The sequence below is a fragment of the Lontra canadensis genome, unplaced genomic scaffold (genome assembly GCF_010015895.1).
Source record: "Lontra canadensis isolate GAN:19392208 unplaced genomic scaffold, GSC_riverotter_1.0 scaffold3, whole genome shotgun sequence".
Classification (NCBI taxonomy): Eukaryota; Metazoa; Chordata; class Mammalia; order Carnivora; family Mustelidae; genus Lontra; species Lontra canadensis.
The window spans coordinates 46425554-46443000 of record NW_022630997.1 but is presented as its reverse complement, the minus strand read 5'-3'; the positions used below and the strand labels follow the sequence as shown (position 1 = coordinate 46443000).

Sequence of the window (17447 nt, the reverse complement as noted above, 5' to 3'; positions counted from 1 at the left end):
ATTTGAATTACTGTCCTTAAAACGATACACTTGGGCACTTTTGGGATGGTAGAGGAGGAAGAGAAGACACAGTGGTGGGCATGAGCTTAGGTCCCCAGAGTATATATGGCACTTGAGAGAGTAAAACAGCCAGTTTTTCGTGAAATACTTCCTTCAGAAAATTGACACGTCTCTCTCTCTCTTTTTAAGATCTCTCTCTCTCTCTTTTTTTTTTTTAAGATTTCTTATTTATTCGACAGAGAGAGAAGTCACAAGTAGGCAGAGAGGCAGACAGAGAGAGGGATCAGCAGGCTCACCGCTGAGCAGAGAGCCCGATGAGGAGCCCGATGCCAGGACCCTGAGCTCAAGACCTGAGCCCAAGGCAGAGGCTTAACCCACTGAACCACCCAGGTGCCCCAGAGACTTCGCATCTCTTTAGAGAGGCAGATGTTAACAAATATTTTGAGATTCAGAATGGATATTTGGGGATGCAGAATACCTAAGCAGATTAAATGTCAAGGAAATCTTCATTAAAAAATAAACATTCGTTGGGGCGCCTGGGTGGCTCAGCGGGTTAAAGCCTCTGCCTTCGGCTCAGGTCATGATCCCAGGATCCTGGGATCGAGCCCCGCATCGGCTCTCTGCTTGGCGGGGAGCCTGCTTCCTCCTCTCTCTGCCTGCCTCTCTGCCTACTCATTACCTCTGTCTATCAAATAAATAAATAAAATCTAAAAAAAAAAATTCAAAAAAAAAAAAAAAAACATTCGTAATGTAGTTAATGGAGCCTGTTTGACCAACTACCTTGGGATTGTACTTTCAGTGGTAGGAAGGAGTCAGCTTCTTCCAGGTCAGTAATTACTTGCATTTCTTCCTAACGCTGGCACAGGTGTCTCACTGATAATTTACAGTCCACTGTGGTGGATGTATTTATACCACAAAAATCGGCCTACAGGGCAAAACAGGGTTCCCTCCCCTTTCAGTTTCCAGCCTGGTTGTTAAATATTTACCAGTAAAGTTTCTGTAGGACAAATGTAGCCTTCCTGAGTATTGACAAATGTGTATGTACTCCACACCCTTTCTTTATGCCCTGATATGTTTGTGAGTTGGTACTACACAAACTTTTAGAATTTTTCACTTACTGTATGCTAGAAATCTTTCCATAGACCGCTTCAATTTTGGTTTAAATTTAAAGGAAGTATATTTTAAAAATCAAGACAGTATTTAATCAGGTCTGGGTTTAACAGTTCCCAAGCTCCTGTATTGTTTTGGACTTCTTCCTCCTCATTACTTGTAATAAGTTTCTTTTGTATTCTTCCAGAGTTTCTTTATGCAAATAGGAATATATATATTAGTTCCCCATACTTTTTATTAACATAAAAAAAACGGTATATATAGGTTCTGGATTCCCCCCCCCTTTTTTTCTTTTTCTTTTTTTTTTTTTTTCAATCCTGGACATCTGCCTATTTGGAATGGAAACTTTTCATTCTGTTTTATAGCTGCAAGGTAATATGTAGATATGCCATAATTGAATTAGTGTGCTACAGGTGGACATTTGGGTATTATCAGTTACTTGTTAAACTATACAAAGCTCTCAAAACATATCATTAAGTGCAAGTGTAACTTTTAGGATAAATTCTCAGAAGTGAAAATGCTGTAGCAGAGGAGAGGTTGAATTTCTAATTTTGATAGCTATTGCCAAATTGCTCTCCAGAGGGATGATAAGATTTTGCATTCCACCAGCATTATATGAGAATATATATCCCCACAACTTCCCCAAGGGCCTAGCTAGGTGTTCAAACATTTTGATGTTTGCTGTTCTGATCAGTGAAAAATGTTATCTGTGCCATTTTTAATTTACACTTTTCTTAGAATTGAGCACCTTTTTATAGTGTCCACCTCAGGATTGAAGTGAAGGTCAAATGAGTTATTGCAGTAAGGAGTGTATGTTATAATATAGGTAACATTCATTGGATTGTAACTATTATAATGAAATTGTTAGTGTTCCCTCATAGTGATACCTCCTCCTTACTGTGCTAACAGCTTTGGTCATATGGTCTCACTGAATCCCCATCACACTCTACCTGACCTCTTAAAAAAGGAGGACACGATAGTTCAGGCTACATGGCATCTCCTGGACCAGACAACTCCGAAGAATTGCTCTTTCCCTATCTTAGTGCTCAAGGTTAACCAGTAATAGGGGCGCCTGGGTGGCTCAGTGGATTAAGCGTCTGCCTTCAGCTCAGGCCATGATCCCGGGGTCCTGGGATCCAGCCCTGCATTGGGCTCCCTGCACAGCAGGGAGCCTACTTCCATCTCCCTCTGCCTGCCACTCACTCCCTTTGCTTGTGTTCTCCCTCTCTCTGTCAAATAAGTAAATAAGGGACGCCTGCGTGGCTCAGTGCGTTAAACCTTTGCCTTCAGCTCAGGTCATGGTGTCAGGGTCCTGGGATCGAGCCCCGCGTCGGGCTCTTTTATTTATTTACTTGACAGACAGAGATCACAAGTAGGCAGAGAGGCAGGCAGAGAAAGAGAGGGAAGCAGGCTCCCTGCCGAGCAGAGAGCCCCATGTGGGGCTCGATCCCAGGACCCTGGGATCATGACCTGAGCCGAAGGCAGAGGCTTAACCCACTGAGCCACACAAGCGCCCCTCTTTTTTTTTTTTTTTCTTTTAACAGCTTTATTGAAATACTACATGTAAAATATAGTTTGTTTTGCTGATTCACTTTTAACAACAGGAACTTGAATTTTTGGTTTTTCCCAAGTAACAGTAAATGTTTATTCTGACCGCTCAGTTTCACTATGAAGAGCAAGTGAAACTGAGTAACTGTTTTCTTAGTGCACATACAAACATACACGGACAATTACATTTAATAGTATCTGCTTGTAAGAGCTCTGGTTGATTTCTGAGGACAGAGAAAATCTTACTAGCCCTTGCTGAAATGTCATATGTCAAGTTGTTTTCTTAAAGGTTACGTTTAGTAGTTGGCATTGTGTAGAGCATGTTCTCGTGTACCTATAGACCCCATGTTTTCAAACCGCATGATTTTAAGCAGTCATGAGATAAGGGGTGCCTGGGTGGTTCGGTCAGTTAAGCGTCTGGCTCTCACTTCAGCTCAGGTCATGATCTCAGGGTGGTGAAATAGAGCCTCACAACATGCCTTGTGCTGGCTGTGGAGCCTGCTGAGGGTTCCCTCTGCTCCCTCGCCGTCTCCCTCCCTCTCTAAAAAAAAAGTTACATGAGATATAACTGAATGATAAAGGTCAGTTTTTAATTAAGCTCATTACTTAATGAGAATGTTCTATGTTTATGGTACATAAATCTTAAAAGGTACTCAGGATCTTCTCTTTAGAGTGATGTGTACGTTGAAGTCCCAGTATCTTAGATATGCATATTTGTAAAATTAAAAGCATCAAGTAAAACAAACAAAACTGGGGCACCTGGGGGGCTCAGTGGGTTAAAGCCTCTGCCTTCGGCTCAGGTCATGGTCTCAGAGTCCTGGGATCAGGCCCCGCATCAGGCTCTCCCCACGGCAGGGAGCCTGCTTCCCCCTCTCTCTGCCTGCCTCTCTGCCTACTTGTGATCTCTGTCTGTCAAATAAATAAAATAAAATCTTTAAAAACAAACAAAAAAAACTTCTCTTCACTTCTGTTTCCCCATGGTAACTGGTATTAACGTTTTACCTACTGGCTTTCAGCCTCTTGTTTATTTAGGATCTCTTGCCAGGCAATCACTAGACTGATAAATACAAGTAATGGCTGCACATTATTTCATAATATGAGTATGAGTGTCTTTATTTCATACTTTCTCTAGTATAAATGTCATATTGCATTATAATTTGCTTACCTACATTTCTGCATTTTTAGTTTTGGCATTTGGGTGGATTAAAAAGTTAAATTTATTTTCATTTGCTTGTCTTCTAGGAAAGTCAAACAGCTTTTGATCTTGTGGATTTCCGCTTAAGCAAAGGATATATTCCTCTCTTTTTCTCACTCTTCTATTGAGTCATTTACCTTTTCTTGTTGATTGTGGAAGCTCTTTTACATTAAGAATAGTAACTATTTAGGGGCACCTGGGTGGCTCAGTGGGTTAAAGCCTCTGTCTCCGGCTCAGGTCATGATCCCAGGGTCCTGGGATCGAGCCCCACATCCGGCTCTCTGCTCAGTGGGGAGCCTGCTTCCCTTTCTCTGTCTGCCTGCCTCTCTGCCTACTTGTGATCTCTGTCAAATAAATAAATAAATAAAAAGAATAGTAACTATTTACATGTGGTAGGAATATTTTCCCAGACTATCTTTTGACTTTATTTTTTTAATGGCAATATTTCTCTTGCCTTTTTTACAACTCTATATGAAGAAATAAATACATTTTACATCCTGATTCAATGCACAGAGGCATACACACACATTACATAAAAGATTTACATTGTACAAAAAAAAAAAAAAAAAAAAGATTTACATTGTAGGGTAGCCTTGCTGACTCAGCCTGAAGAGCATCCAACTTGATCTCGGGGTAGGGAGGTCAAGCCCCACATTGGGTGTAGAGATTACTTAAATAAATACATAATTAAAAAAAAAAAGAATGACACTGTAATATTTATTTTTACTAAATGTAATGCATTTATATTTTTCTGCATTATGCCATTAAGAAAAAGCTCTTGTTACAAAGCACTAAATTGGTATTGGAACTTGTACATTTTGATCAGCAGTTTGCAAAGAACTATATTATGATGCTTTAAAAATTGTTCATATAGGGGCACCTGGGTGGTTCAGTCATTAAGCATCTGCCTTCAGGGTCTGCTTCTTCCTCTTCCACTCACCCTGCTTGCGTTCCCTTTCTCACTCTCTGTCAAATAAATAAATCTTTTTAAAGTAATTGTTCATATTATATGTAGTGAAAATACTTTTTTCCTTTCTGGCTTCTCATTTCTTACTCTTATTAGGACTATTTTTTCTGCTTTCTACTTTTTCTTATTTTAAAGTTATTATTGAAATGTAATATACATACAAAATATGTATTGTGATAATTGTATATTTTGATGAAATTTGATAAGCTGAACATAAACTGTGTAACCTGTGTTCCTTGATCAAGAAGTTAAATATAGGGGCACCTCGGTGGCTCAGTGGGTTAAGCCTTTGACTTCAGCTCAGCTCATGATCTGAGTGTCCTGGGATGGAACCTTGCATACAGAGGGCTCTCTGCTCATCAGGGAGCCTTCTTGCTCTGCTCTTCTCTGCCTGCCTCTCTGCCTACTTGTGATCTCTGTCAAATAAATAAAATCTTAAAAAAAAAAAAAGTTAAATATAGTTTATTTCTACTAAGATTTTTTAATGTGAAGAAAAGATTATTTAATGTTTAATTATACAGTTGGGTAATGCTTACATATTTTATGGCTATTATGAACTTTGGTTTAGTTTTTCAGTCAGTACTGGACTCAGGTATATCACCTTCATTCAATAGGAAGTCTCCTGATCTTATATTTTTCTCTCCCTGAGTCATTGAATAGAAGGTCCAGAGCCACACTAGAGATTAGGAGGCGGAGGTTAACTTTACATTCGCTGGCGACAGCAGTTGGAAATGCCCCTACTGTCTCAATTCCTCTGTTGTAATTTTAGATGAGCTGTTGGGTTTTAAAAATAAGGATTTGTAGGGGGAATAGAGAGTGATTGCTTAATGGTTACAAGGTTTCTTTTAGGGGTGATGAAAATGTTCTGGAATTAGATAGAGGTGATTATTGCATAACATTGTAAATATGTTTAAAAACCACCCTTAAGGGGCGCCTGGGTGGCTCAGTGGTTTAAGCCTCTGCCTTCGGCTTGGGTCGTGGTCTCAGGATCCTGGGATCGAGCCCCACATCGGGCTCTCTGCTCAGCGGGGAGCCTGCTTTCCCCTCTCTCTCTGCCTGCCTCTCTGCCTACTTGTGATCTCTGTCAAATAAATAAATAAAATCTTTAAAAAAAAAACAAACACCCTTAATTGTACAGTTTTAAAAGGTAAACTGATTAATCTTATTTTGCATTTCATCTAAAAAAATTTTTTTAAGGGATTATATCATTCCCACTAAACAGATTGGCTTACGTGAAAAGACAGAAAATACTAACTGATAGCGAGAATGTGCAACAGTTAGAGCGATCATAATTACTGTTGGGAGTGCATGTTGATAACCACTTTAGAAAATTCTTTGGCCTGTCTACTAAAGCTGAAGTTAACATACACACACACTTGATAACCCAGCACTTCCAAAGATTACAGTAGCACTTATAGTGGTACACAACCAAAAATAACTCCAATGTCCATATACAGTACAGTCAGTAAATACACTGTAGTATTTTCACTCAGTGAATTTACCATACAATAGTAAGAATCAGGGGCACCTGCGTGGCTCGAAGGCAGGTGCCTTCGGCTCAGGTCGTGATCTCAGGGTCCTGGGATTGAGCCCTGCATCGGGCTGTGCTCAGTAGGAAGCCTGCTTCCACCTCTCTCTCTGCCTGCCTCTCTGCCTGCTTGTGATCTCTGCCTGTCAAATAAATGAATAAAATCCTTAAAAAAAATAGTATGAATCAATGGACTGAGGCATGTATGAATCACAAGTATAATTTGAATGAAAGGAAGTCAGTTTTGTCAAGCTTGGAAATCTGTGATAGATGTCAAAATAATGGTTACCCTTTGGCAGTGGAATGATGACTAGATGGGAGTTTCTTGGCTGGAACTGGGCACTTGGGGGTTCATTTGTGAAAATTCAGTAAGCTATATACCTGGGATTTGTTCACCTTTTTGTGTGTATTTTGTATTTCAGTACAGTTTGCATTAAGATAATAGATATTGGCCATCAAATGGTACCAATGTAAAAATATTAAAGATTTATTTGGAGGGGCACCTGGGTGGCTTAGTCAGTTAAGCATCCAGACTCTTGATTTCCGCTTAGGTCATGATCTCAAGGTCATGAGGTTGGACCTGCATTGGGCTCTGTCCTGAGCAAGGAGCCTGCTTAAGATTCTCTTCTTCTGGGGCGCCTGAGTGGCTCAGTGGGTTAAGCCTCTGCCTTCAGCTCAGGTCATGATCCCAGGGTCCTGGGATCGAGCCCCTCATCGGGCTCTCTGCTCAGTGGGGAGCCTGCCTCCACCTCTCTCTCTGCCTGCCTCTTTGCCTACTTGTGATCTCTGTCTGTCAAATAAATAAATAAAATCTTAAAAAAAAAAAAAAAAAGATTCTCTCCTTCTGCCCCTCACAACCCTGTCAGCCCCCACCCCCCAACCCCCCGCCCAACACTTCCTCACTCTCTTTCTCTTAAAAACGAAAAACAAAAAACACACACATTATTTTGAAAAACAAATGAGTCTATCAAAATCTTTACAGGTATGAGTTAATGAAATTTTACTTCACTTATTTTCTTTTTCCCTACACACGCCTTTGGTATTTTATTGAAAACATAAAAATAAAAATTAATATTTTTTTCAGGGGCTTTACATTTCATTCATGTTAAATCAAAACGTTCCTGTGGCTCTTACTCCAATATTTGCATAGATAATATGAGATATTTCTGTGTTTATTTTGTAGGCAGATTTTGTCAACAAACTAGTAAATGGCCCCAAGTCAGAATCCATGGAATACAGGAGGAGCTATGGGGGGGAACAGAGATTGGAATTAAACCCACCTCCTCTCGAAAATGTGACTAAAAATGAAGAAAGTATGACAGGTATTGAAGTGGAGAAGTGGACGCAAAACAAGAAATCACATTTAACCGATCATGTCAAAGGTGAATTTAAAGCAATTGTAACAGAAGCTGAAAAATTAAAAAATTCTGAAGATGACAGGAAAAAAGTCCTACTTACTGATTTAATTGAGCCTCAGAAATTGTTTGCACAAACTGTAAGAAATGGCATTAAAAATGTACACTATTTACCAACCGAAACAAATGTGTCTTTTAAAAAATTCAATATTGAAGAATTTGGCAAGGCATTTGAAAACAACTCCTGTAAATTCCTGAAAGACACTGCCAACCATAATGCCATGAGTTCTATTGCCACTAGTGCGAGCTGTGATCATCTCAAAGGAAGAAGTAATGTTTCAGTCTTCCAGAAATCTGGCTTTAATTGCAAGTCTTTTCCAGATCCTGCAACTTTCAACTTAAATAGTCATACTAGTACACACAATGAAAGTGATCAACCCAAATCTCTAGAAAATATACCAAGTAAAGAACCAAAAGATGGATCTCCAGTTCAACCAAGTCTTCTATCCCTAATGAAAGATAGGAGACTAACGCTGGAGCAAGTCGTGGCCATAGAAGCTCTCACCCAACTGTCAGAAGCCCCATCAGAAAATTCCTCACCATCAAAGTCAGAGAAGGATGAAGAAACAGAACACAGAACAGCGAGTTTGCTTAATAGCTGTAAAGCTATCCTCTATTCTGTACGAAAAGACCTCCAAGACCCAAACTTACAAGGGGTGCCAGAAAGCCTTCATCACCATCCATCTTTGGAAAAGCAGAGTTCATGCAACACGGTGGTATTCAATGGGCAAAACATTTCCAAGTCACACAACAGCTCAGCTGCTAACCAGACAACTTCAAAATCGCAGGAATATTCAAGAGTCACAAATTCAGTCCCTCATTTCATACCAAATTCAAATTCATCTAAAATTGACACCAGTAAAAATGTTGCTCAAGGTAGAATTACTCTTGATAGTTCTAAGAATTTGCATCAGTTGCCACCAACAGGTGATAAATTGGGGCATTGTAACCAGTCACTGGCCAGCAGTAAAAAGATAGACCTAAAAGATGATCCATCGTGTCTGAATACAATACACAGCAAAATAGAGGAGGACGTTGCAACGCAATTAACACAACTTGCGTCAATAATTAAATTCAATTACATAAAACAAGAAGACAAAAAAGTTGAAAGCACACCAACAAGCCTTGTTGCATATAATGTACAGCAAAAGTGTAGTCAGGAGAAGGTCACAATACAACAGAAACAACCTTCCAGTGTACAAAATAACCATAGCTCATCATTGACAAAGCAAAAGAACACAACACAGAAAAAGACAAGAGCTACCCCATCAAGAGATCGGCGGAAAAAGAAGCCTGTAGTCATAAGTTGTCAAGAAAATGACCAGAAAAAACAGGAACAGTTGTCATATGAGTATAGTAAGTTACATGACATTTGGATAGCATCTAAGTTTCAAAGATTTGGTCAATTTGGTCCACATGATTTTCCCATTCTGTTGGGGAAAATTCCTCCCCTAACCAAAGTATGGAAACCACTGACTCGAAGGAGTTCAGCATTAGAACACAAAAAATTATTTCCTCCACTCACTCAGATAAAATTTGAGCGTTATTATCCCGAATTAGCACAGGAAAGAAACATGAAGGTTGAACCGTTGGATTCTCTCCCATTATGCCAGTTAAAAACAGAATCCAGTGGGCAGGCGTTTACAGAAAAAGTTTATAATTCTCAGGTACAGCCAACAGTGAATGTCAATCAGAAAGCTCACCCTTTACTCCAGCCCTCCTCTCCTGCTAACCAGTGTGCTAACGTAATGGCTGGCGATGACCAAACACAGATCCAGGGGGATGTTCAAGACCAACTCATGCATCAGAAACTGTCAACATTGCCTGGTATCTCCCATGAAACCCCTTTACCAGACCCAGCACAAATTCTCAGGAATGTCAATGTAGTATGTTCAGGTGGGATTACGGTGGTTTCGACGAAGAGCGAAGAGGACGTCTGTTCCTCTAGTGTTGGAGCATCAGAATTTTCCCCGGTAGACAGTGCACAGAAAAGTTTTAATGATTATGCCATGAACTTCTTTACCAATCCTACAAAAAACCTGGTGTCCACCACGAAAGATTCTGAATTGCCAACCTGCAACTGTCTTGGTAAGTGTGTGCACATGTGCCTGAGTGTGTGTGTGTGTGTGTGAATTCTTTGTTTACCTCCATTAATTGTCGTGACCATATCCAATTTTGGGTTATCTTTTATATGTGGCATTTTTGCCCCATTCGTATTCTGGCGAAAATGGACTGAATTCTATACCTGTTTTTCTGTTGCACCCTTATTGATTTTGCTCAATTAATTGGGAAATTTTTAACTCATAATTTGGAAACTTTCTCAAGTGGAAGATTTGCTGATTTCTCTTGGCGAAATGTCTCCTGAATTATTTATTGTGCGTATCATAAGATTGAATTCCTTCAATATTCTATTAGTTTATTCTTCCTATATTTAAAAGAATTTCAACCTATAAGCATTTTGTTTAAAAAATGTGTTTTATTGTGAGATATGATATACATACACAGAATGTAAAACATATGTGCAACTTAACAAATAGCTATAAAAAGTGTCTGTAATTACCACCCCATTCAAGAACCGGAATGGGTTTGTTTCTTTTTCAATGCCTGGTGCTTTTCTGCTCTGTGATACAAAGAATGTCCCTATAAATGAAATTCCAGTCTTGGCCATTGAAGAATTTGTAAACCTTTTGGAATTTTAAAATAAGAAATCATTGTATAATACTGATTGCCTATAAAAAAAAAAACAAATAAGATATGGGAGTAGCTGATTTATGGAGCAGTTTATAACTGATACATATTTTGTGCCTTAGGAGTCATTGAAAGAGAACAGCCAGGAACTAATTATTGAACTTTTTAATCAATGTATTAAAAGCCCTGAGAAAACTAACCGGACTAATGATTCTTAGGCAGTCCTTACAAGAAATTTGCTCAGTATTTGAAATACATGAAAGTTAAATTTGAACCCTGTAGTTATCAGTCACTGTCTGTGGTCAAATTTCATGTAAGTGCTCAAATAAAAGAAGAATTAATTTACTCTAACACAACTGTAATTAGGAGATTAAATGGATTTGTCATTAAAGTTTGTTAGGCTGCTTGATGTCCTCATTTTTTCAGGTTTTATACAACTTATGAGGAGAGAATTTGTGAAATATCCTATTTTGAACTCAAATAGGTTTAATTATTAAAACAGTCTTATAGCGGCACCTGGGTGGCTCAGTTGTTAAGTACCTGCTCCCATCATGATCCCAGGGCTGGAACCAAGTCCTACTTCGGGCTCCTTGATCTGTGGGAAGCCTGCTTTTCCCTCTCCCAGTCCCCCTGCTTGTGTTCCCTCTCTGGCTGTCTCTCTCTGTCAAAAAAACAGAACAACAACAACAAACAAACAAAAAAAACCCTTTAAAATAAAATAAAACAGTCTTATTTTAAAAAAATCTTAAAATATAGCCCCAAATCATAAAGGAAAATTTTTTGCCTGACGTAGGTGGTTCATTAGTACATTCCAGAATGGGTAAATGATTGTTTAGAAGGATAAACTATATCATTTTGATTTTTTTTTTAAACAACAGTGGAAAAAATAGTGAAGTGTAGCAGTGACTTTTTGCTCTCGATTTTCTAAAGTACATTTGATACTCTGAAATCAAGGCTTCCACTTTGCCACGCATCATTGAACACAGTTTTGACAGCCTACTATGTGCCAGGCCCCAGGGATAGGCTCTTTTTATTTTATTTTTTTTATTTTATTTATTTATTTTTTTAAGATTTTATTTATTCATTTGACAGATCACAAGGAGGCAGAGAGGCAGGCAGAGAGAGAGGAGGAAGCAGGCTCCCTGCTGAGCAGAGAGCCCGATGCGGGGCTCGATCCCAGGACTCTGAGATCGTGACCTGAGCCGAAGGCAGAGGATTTAACCCACTGAGCCACCCAGGCACCCCAGGGATAGGCTCATTTTAGAAGGATCTCATAATCTGAACAGGGTGACAATGCTGAGTGGGGTTGAATTGGGAGAATGAGAGGTTCTTTGAGCAAGGACAGAAGAGTACAGTAATGATGACTCCTATTCCAGATCTGTTACTGCAAGTCTGATACTGTGCCATGACCTTGACTTGTTATATTTATAACATGCCTGCAAAAGGAACGTGTGTTATCTTCATTTTACAAGTGAGGAAACTAAGTCACTGGAAGGGTCACAGCTAGTGAATGGTTAAACTGGAATTCAAAGACAGTCTCAACTTCAGAGCCTATGTTTTTAGCCTCCTTCCTCTTGTTTTGAAAATCTGAATTAAGAAAGGGACGGAATTTTTCTGAATATCATTACAAATGGAAAAAAAAAAAACCTCAAAACAAAATGCCATTAGAATATATACATCCTGGGTGGCTCAGTGAGTTAAAGCCTCTACCTTGGGCTCAGCTCATGATTCCAGGGTTCTGGGATCGAGCCCCGCATCAGGCTCTCTGCTCAGCAGGGAGCCTGCTGCTTTCTCTCTCTCTGCCTGCCTCTCTGCCTACTTGTGATCTCTCTCTGCCAAATAAATAAATAAAATCTTTACAAAAAAAAAAGAATGTATACACCCGAGCTAGTCTAATTTTACTCTGTGCATAATGTCAGTAGAATGATTGTCTAGTTTCAGGACAATCTAGTTTCTTTCCTTATATATTACATTATAACTGGTCACCTTGTAGGAGTTGAGACACCTAGGCATTGAAAATTGATTGTGCATCTGCAGTGGACCTGTGATTGTTTTATACATTGTCAATGTTTTCCTATAATCATTACATGTGAGGTAATTGAGCTCATTGTGTAGAAATGGGAACTTAAGAAAAACAAAAAAGCAGGGCTGACTGGGTGGCTTAGTCAGTTAAACACCTGATTATTTCAGCTTAGGTCTTGAATTGCAGTCATGAGTTCAAGCCCCACATTGGGTTCCAAGCTGGGAATGGAGCCTTCTTTAAAACAACAACAACAAAGCTGAAAAAGCCACTCAGAAATCATCCCAAGTGGAATGATCATATCTAAGCGTAAAAGATTTCCCTGGAGGGGCACCTTGGTGGCTCAGTTGGTTAAGTGTGCGGATCAGGTCTTGATCTGAAGTCCACTTGAGATCTGCCCCTCCCCCTGCACACTCACTCTTGTCTCTCTAAAATGAAATAAATAAATAACAGTCTTTAATTTTAAAAAAAGATTTCCATGGAAGTATTGTGTTATAGCAGACTGAATGTGATTAACCTCTGGATCATTGTTCCTCAATTTGAGCACTGCTGGCGTTTTATTTTATTTTATTTTATTTTTAAAGATTTTATTTATTTATTTGACAGAGATCACAAGTAGGCAGAGAGGCAGGCAGAGAGAGAGGGGGAAGCAGGCTCCCTGCTGAGCAGAGAGCCGCATGCGGGCCTCGATCCCAGGACCTGGGATCATGACCTGAGCCGAAGACAGAGGCTTAACCCACTGAGCCACCCAGGCGCCCCAGTTCTTTCTTTTTTTAATTATTATTTTTTAAAGATTTTATGTATTTGTCAGAGAGAAAGAAAGAGAGAGAGAGCAAGCGCACAAGCTGTGGGAGCAACAGGCAGAGAGAGAAGCAGGCTTCCTGCTGAACAAGGAGCCTGCAGAGGGACTTTGACCCCAGGACCCTGGGATCATGACCTGAGCTGCAGGCAGATGCTTAACTGACTTAGCCACCCAGGCATCCTTAATGTTATTTTATTTTTGCTTGCAGTTTTAGAAAATTCAGGCCTTTTAAAATATACTATGCTCGCAATTTGCTTTTTTAAAAATTTAATGAAATCTCGGGTTTTTCCATGTTTATAAATAATAGGGTTGGGTTTTTTTTTTAACGATTTTATTTATTTGAGAGAATGTGAGCAGGGGTGGGGGCAAAGGGAGAGGGTGGAAACAGACTCCCTGCTAAGCGGGGACCCTGACCCAGGCTCTGTTTCAGGACCCCGAGATCATGACCTGAGCTGAAGGCAGACCCTTAACTGACTGAACCACCCAGGCATCCCAAAGTTTGTAAATACTTGTTTAATAGTTTTATTGTTTTCCACTATATAAACATCCCTTAATTTAGTCAACTTATCATTTAGTGACAGGTGTCAAGTGTGTTTCTCTTTCTTTTTTGATATTACAAATAATTGTGACAAGTAACGTTCCTCTGTACATTTGCTTTACAGATACATAACTATGTGAGTGTATAGTAGAATAAACTCTTAGCAGTGCAGTTGCTGGGCTCAGTTTTATTCAGATTCTGAGGCCGAGCTTTTAGAGATGTATTGCTCTTAGAAAACTTTTAATTTTGCACCTTAATTATTAATAGATTTCTTTTAAAGCAGGAGATAGGAGAAGAAATATGACCCACATCTTAATATTTTTTGTTTTCCTCCTCTGATGCTTAGAGGAAGAATTAAATAGTTAGGGGCTGTAAGAAAGGAACAAGTTAAATTCTAGGGCCTTTTGTCCTAGACTTTATTAAAGTTTACCAAAACCTTGTCAAGATAAATTGTTCTGAATTGGAAAAAAATAAAAAAGAATTAATAAAAATAGCTCCTCCTTGCCCCTGTGCAATTCTGTAAGCTTTGGGTCTAATAATCTTATTCCTTCCACAGATCGAGTTATACAAAAAGACAAAGGCCCATATTATACACACCTTGGGGCAGGACCAAGTGTTGCTGCTGTCAGGGAAATCATGGAGAATAGGTGAGGAAATTCCCTTCCCTGTTAAAAATCATTCATTATTGTGCACATGACTCAATGCAGAGACTATCTCTGGGAACAAATGAGAAGTGAATGGAAAGACTTCAGGAGTATAAGTCGGATGTTTCTCAGGGCCCAGGAAGACAGTAGTGTCCTGGTGTCCCCACTAAGTCACAAAGCAAGGCTGTCTTTGTTAAATCCAGAAATACTTATTTTTATATCCTTGTATAATGGTAGAAGTAGTTAAAATTACCTCCAACCACACTGCGTTCACATTCCTTAATGCTTATCTTGGAGCCAGTCCTTTTTTAAACGAGAGATCTCTAAGGATAAGTAAGGAGAATGGGCTAACAAATAAAAACATCTGCCACACAAAAGTAAATTTTGAACAAATGTAAATTTTAACAAACAGGGTATTGGGTTTTATGTACTTCTGTAAGCCTGTATCTTCTGTACCTTAAGATATTAAAAGGGTATATCGCAATTAATTGCAGTTATTTTCCCTTCACTGTGTTTTGTACTCAGGTATGGTCAAAAAGGAAATGCAGTAAGGATAGAAATTGTAGTGTACACGGGAAAAGAAGGAAAAAGCTCTCATGGGTGTCCAATTGCTAAGTGGGTAAGTATTTTGTACTTACGTGTTTTTAAAAAACGAGTTTATTCCACATATAAAATCAATCAGTTTATTTTCCCTAAAAATGTGGACTAGAGAAGTATCCACTCTCATTATTCCCTGGGAAATAATAAGGCAGCTAACTATCTTGGCTTGGGTTTTTTATGAACAGAAGTTCACAGTTATTACCAAGTGATCTTCATCTCCCTAAGGTCACCACTTTTACCAGTATCTTGTGTACTTTCCAGGATCTTTTAATGCAGTTAATACTGGATAGCATAAGTAAATGGTACTAAACTGAACATACTGTTTCCTAACTTTTATCTGTTTCTGTATTTTGTGATTATTTCCAGATCATTATCCACAGGAGCACCTTAATGAGGGTCATACAATTCTTAAAGCAAACTAAATTTTTTGTGACATGCTCCCAAAACAGTTCCCATAAGTACTTTGAGTTTTCTAAACATAGAGAACCATAAGAAGAACTGGATTCTGCTTCTTTAGGAAGTTCTCATGTGGAAAACAAGTTCATAGCCAAATGTGTATTTTCAATAGGATATTCATATCCACAAGGATATTAACCAGTCGATTTGGAATTTTTGACCATAGAATCATTTGAGATCCCTATACCATCATTTCTTAATAACGATGATGATGTAAAAAAAAAAATTGTTTTTAATAGTGATGATGGTAACAATGGTAATAAAGTAATAGCAACTACATTTTATTACATATCAGACACTATGTTAAGAATTTGACATACATTGCTTCATAAATCCTTCTACAAGGACTCCGTTAGGATTTTGAATAAGGGAAAGATCATTATTTTTGTACCTCTTCTGGAGCAAAACGGTAAATGCAAAACAGAGGTAGGATTTAAATTCATGTATTCATTCCTAAAGCAAGACAATTGCCACACCCATAGCTACTCTAGTACCAGACCGTTCGTCTTAGTTACTTTTCCAGCTTTGGGAGGTGACCACAGTTACAAGCACAAAGAGCTACACAATGAGTACTAAATACTTTAGAATGCTTCGTTTATTCAATCTAGATCTAAGTCTAGTCTTGTCAAAATACACATGAGCTCAAAGATCGGGATCTTACCTCATTTAGCTATCTTACATAGAGTAAAGTACACAAATCATAAATGTATGTATCAGGGTTATTCTTCATGTGTATAACACTATACGGAGAAGGATATAATCATTTCAGCCACCCAGAAGCCTTCCTCATGGTCCTTCCCAAGCCATGAGTCCACATAATGATAACTACTATTTTGACACTTAACCTCCATTACGTTTGTTTTTGTTCAAATGAACTTCATATAACTAGAATCATATAGCATATGCTCTCTTGTGTCTGTCTCCTTTCACTCAACGTTTGTAGAACTTGGATTTAATGCCTGGAGCTCCAGTAGCCACCTGGAAGCCTAGATTGACTTGATAGTGGGAGATACATGCTAAGATAGTGGGAAGAAATATAGGAGCCCAAATTCTTGGTGATACCAGTGGAGCTGCCGTACCAACCACAGCCCTTCTTAAATCTGAATTTCTTAAACATGAGAGAGAAAAAAAAAGTTTTTTTTTTTCTACTTACTTATTTTTTTACTTATTTAAAACCTGTTATTTGCGGGTTTTCTGTTACATGAAATAGAATCAATTACCTTAAGATAAACTGCCTTCAATTTATTACAATGTGGGTGACTTTTAGAAGGAAAAAAACCATTTTAGAATGAGAAAAATAAGTGAAGAAACTCGTGCTTGTTGAATACTTTTTATTGATTGCTAGGACTTAGGCTAGGTATTGGGGATGCAAACATGAATTAAAACCTACCGGACATTTCATTTTATAGACGGAAAGAAATTGGCCCAGAGGTTTGCTGAGAACAGTTTGCTTTACCCTCCAGGGACATATAATGTTTGCTGGGGTCACCTTGCCTCTCAAGAACTAAATAAAATTTCCTTAAAATGCTTCGCAACTAGTTTTGAACTATTGTTTCCTCATTTCATGGATCAGTCTCTTGTCCTATCATGCACTGATTTTCATTCTGTGTTAACTCAGCTATGAAGATACATCCTTTACTCAGTCCCCACAAAACACTCCTATCAGTCAGACTCTATATGTAATAGTTTGAATGAAGAGATATCTCTAAACAATGGCCAGAGTGTTTATTTTTTGTTTCATTCACTCTTTTGAAAAAATAATATGGCTTATTCAGAGCATTTTAAAGTAGGAAATAATGTACACATTGCCCATTTTCCTATTGGATTCTTAATCTTCTATTGATTTTATGGGAGCCCCTTTAGAAAATTGACATTCGTGATAAAAGTTGCAGATAGATTTCCAGTTTGTCATTGTTTTTAACATCCAGGTTTTTAA

General features: G+C 38.6%; 1 protein-coding gene across 5 annotated transcripts in view; it reads left to right on the top strand.

Annotated features, from left to right (window-relative positions):
- Positions 1-17447, top strand: part of TET1 (tet methylcytosine dioxygenase 1) — a 133356-nt gene that overhangs the window by 70548 nt on the left and 45361 nt on the right. For all 5 annotated transcript variants that reach the window (XM_032841677.1, XM_032841667.1, XM_032841657.1 and 2 more), the window contains 3 exons: positions 7532-9851; positions 14368-14458; positions 14981-15074. In XM_032841677.1, the coding sequence (XP_032697568.1) occupies positions 7532-9851; positions 14368-14458; positions 14981-15074 (2505 nt within the window). The remainder of the gene's footprint in view (positions 1-7531; positions 9852-14367; positions 14459-14980; positions 15075-17447) is intronic.